Raw genomic sequence first — 3,216 nt, 5'->3', positions numbered from 1 at the left:
GGCTCGTCTACAGTGCACGTCAGGTAAATTATGAACTGCGTACTTAAAGGTGTGTCCACACATAGTCGACTGGCCGTCCATCGATGTTGACTGAAACGTCCACAGTCCACACTCCCTCGACAACATAGATTCACCGACTATATTTGGACACACCTTTAGACGGGAAGATGAACCGCAAGGTGTGTCCCTAGCTCTAGATCGACTGATATGATCGTGTCGAAGTCACCGACTCAATGGAACGAGCAGCTTCTTCTTAATTTTCACAAAGTACGAGAGCTATGAACCCCACTCAGGGACATGTTGAGTCACTATTTCTCTCTAAGCTAACTTCTCGAGAACATTCTAAGTCATTAATGGATGATTCTTTTGCCCAAATGAAAAGACTCGCCCAAATAAGAAATAAATGGAAAGCTGCACCAAACCAGTTGTGCAACTCATAACTCCTTGATGATGACTTCTCCATTATACTTACCTATTCTTTTGTCTTCAGGAACGCAAATGTTTGGAACTGTACGAGCAACTCCAGCAGAGAATGGGCGTCGTCATTGTGGGTCCGTCCGGTTCCGGAAAAACCACCATCTGCAGAATCCTCAAACAAACTCTGCAGAAGAGCGGACATCCAGTTCAGCAATACACAATCAATCCGAAGGCTATGCCAAGAACGCAGCTGCTTGGGCAAATTGATCTTGATACGCGACAGTGGACGGATGGCGTGCTAAGCTATACAGCACAGCAGGTTTGTGGGGAAAATTGTGAATCTTTGAGGATGGGTATCAAAATATATGACATTGTAAGGAGATTATCTAGATTTCTTTTAGAAATTTCTCTTATCTCTTTTTCGTTTTTTGCATCCTCTTCCTTCCCAATGTAATAATTTTCGTTCGTCCAATCACTTTTGTTACCTATTTACTTAACTTTGATCTCAAACCAATCAAACTGATTTATATTTTATGAACTAACTTAGTACGACAACTACAAAAGGCTCTTTTATTTCCAGGTGTATGCAGAACCGCTGGGGACTGAGTCTTGGATTTTGTGTGACGGAGATGTGGATCCAGAATGGATTGAATCGTTGAATTCCGTCCTAGATGACAATCGCCTCTTGACTTTACCATCCGGCTGGAGAATTCAGTTTGGTCCTGGAGTAAACTTTCTTTTCGAAACTCATGACTTGCAGCATGCTTCTCCAGCTACTATTTCTCGTATGGGAATCATTTTACTGAGGTAAGCTTCTTAGTTCTGAGCTTTTTCACCTTGGTTCTTTTGTACTTTCTTTTGCCAAATTCCTTTTGGCATTTCTTATTATTCTTTCTTATAAATTGATTTGATATCTCTTTTTCAGTGACGAAGACATTGACATAGAGTGTTTGGTCTCATCCTGGGTAAATAAACAGCCGGAAGAAAAACGTGTAACTTTACAAGCGTATATTGAATCCTATTTCTTGAAAGGTATGTATCTACAATCTACATAATTATGTATAGTTACTTATTTGGGTAAACTTTTGCTACTGGTTTTTATACCTAATGGTAATGGTTAGGCATTTTAATAAAATTCCTAATCTTTTTAAAATCTAATGTGTGGCTTAGGGATTCAGTTCGATCTTGCTTACCTGTATCTCGACAAAATTAGAACTGTTTCTTCTTTTTCAAGGGGTGGCCTGGGTCAAGGAAAGAGGGGAGTTGGCTGTAAAAGTTTCACTGACGGGCATCATACTGAACGGATTATCACATATGGCAGACGTCCAATCCAAGGCCCACATGTGTGTGGCGCTCATCAAAGGCCTCGGATCTAATCTAACTGCTGACAGCCGAAATGCGTTTTCAGCTCAGGTAAGTCAGATCGTGGGTTGCTGGTTGGCATCAATTATTTAATTTCCAATTTCTTCGTATTACGATTAGTAGAAGCTGTTTTAGGGCTGTTTGCCCTTACACCTAAGCCTCGCTGTGGCCTTTTCGTGTATGATTAAGTTGGTAAACTTGCAAAGTGAACCAATATGAATGTTTCGCATGATTTTACATTGTTTTGTCCCAGGTTTTGGAATGGACAGGTGAATTTGTCGCGGACGTCTCACAGATGAGCCTCTGCTACTACAATGAGGACAGGGACTCCGTCGATATCCACGTGAATGAATCTGGACATATGGCAGACGTCCAATCCAAGGCCCACATGTGTGTGGCGCTCATCAAAGGCCTCGGATCTAATCTAACTGCTGACAGCCGAAATACGTTTTCAGCTCAGGTAAGTCAAATCGGGGGTTGCTGGTGGGCATCAATTATTCAATTTCCAATTTCTTCGTATTACGTTGTTAAGATTAGTAGAAGCTGTTTTAGGGCTGTTTGCCCTTACACCTAAGCCTCGGTGTGGCCTTTTCGTGTATGGTTAAGTTGGTAAACTTGAAAAGTGAACCAATATGAGTGTTTCGTATGATTTTACATTGTTTTGACCCAGGTTTTGGAATGGACAGGTGAATTTGTCGCGGACGTCTCACAGATGAGCCTCTGCTACTACAATAAGGACAGGGACTCCGTCGATATCCACGTGAATGAATCTGCATCTGAATTGGATCATGGTGGTCTCATTTTGACGGCCCAAGTCAAAGCTTCCATAGATGTGATCATGCCGTGGATTCAAGCTTCAGTTCCGTTCATCATGCAAGGTCCGCATGGTTCGGGGAAAAGGTAAAGGGAAATTTCTCTTCTTTAAACACATTTCGTGGACAGTATTAAGCAGAAAAAAATCATACATAAGGGGAATGGCCTTATAGATGGTCCAACTATAAGAATTGGATTCAAGCTTCAGTCCCGTTCATCATGCAAGGTCCGCATGGTTCGGGGAAAAGGTAAAGGGAAATTTCTCTTCTTTAAACACATTGCGTGGACAGTATTAAGCAGAAAAAAATCACCCATAAGGGGAATGGCCTTATAGATGGTCCAACTATAAGAATGTAGGTACATAAGATATGGCGCCTAATTACGTTCAGTTTTGCATCCTGTAGTGTTGAAATGAACATGAGTACCCGGCCTTACCACGTATTACAATCGAAAAATTTAATATACAGTTCGACAACAACTGTAGTTCAGGGGATACAAAGTTTCTAAATTAATTTTATAATGTATAAAATTATGCAGACAATAAATAAAATTCCATACTCATCTCTATGACTCTGTGATGCAGTCTGATTTTAGAAGACTGCCTATCGCAAATCCGGGGAGTCG

At 41.1% G+C, this 3,216-nt stretch overlaps 1 protein-coding gene across 1 annotated transcript; it reads left to right on the top strand.

The window, feature by feature from the left end:
• Positions 1 to 490: 490 nt before the first annotated feature.
• On the top strand, positions 491 to 2,679 carry LOC113472737 (cytoplasmic dynein 2 heavy chain 1-like; the record flags this gene model as incomplete). Its single annotated transcript, XM_026832522.1, has 6 exons — positions 491 to 736; positions 998 to 1,224; positions 1,343 to 1,449; positions 1,652 to 1,830; positions 2,033 to 2,239; positions 2,450 to 2,679. Coding segments are annotated over 6 exons (1,196 nt in total), but the record flags the coding sequence as incomplete, so codon positions are not given.
• Positions 2,680 to 3,216: the final 537 nt, after the last annotated feature.

Source organism: Diaphorina citri, unplaced genomic scaffold (assembly GCF_000475195.1).
Source record: "Diaphorina citri unplaced genomic scaffold, Diaci psyllid genome assembly version 1.1 scaffold7808, whole genome shotgun sequence".
In the NCBI taxonomy this organism is placed as follows: domain Eukaryota; kingdom Metazoa; phylum Arthropoda; class Insecta; order Hemiptera; family Psyllidae; genus Diaphorina; species Diaphorina citri.
This window is presented reverse-complemented; position numbering and strand designations above follow the sequence as displayed.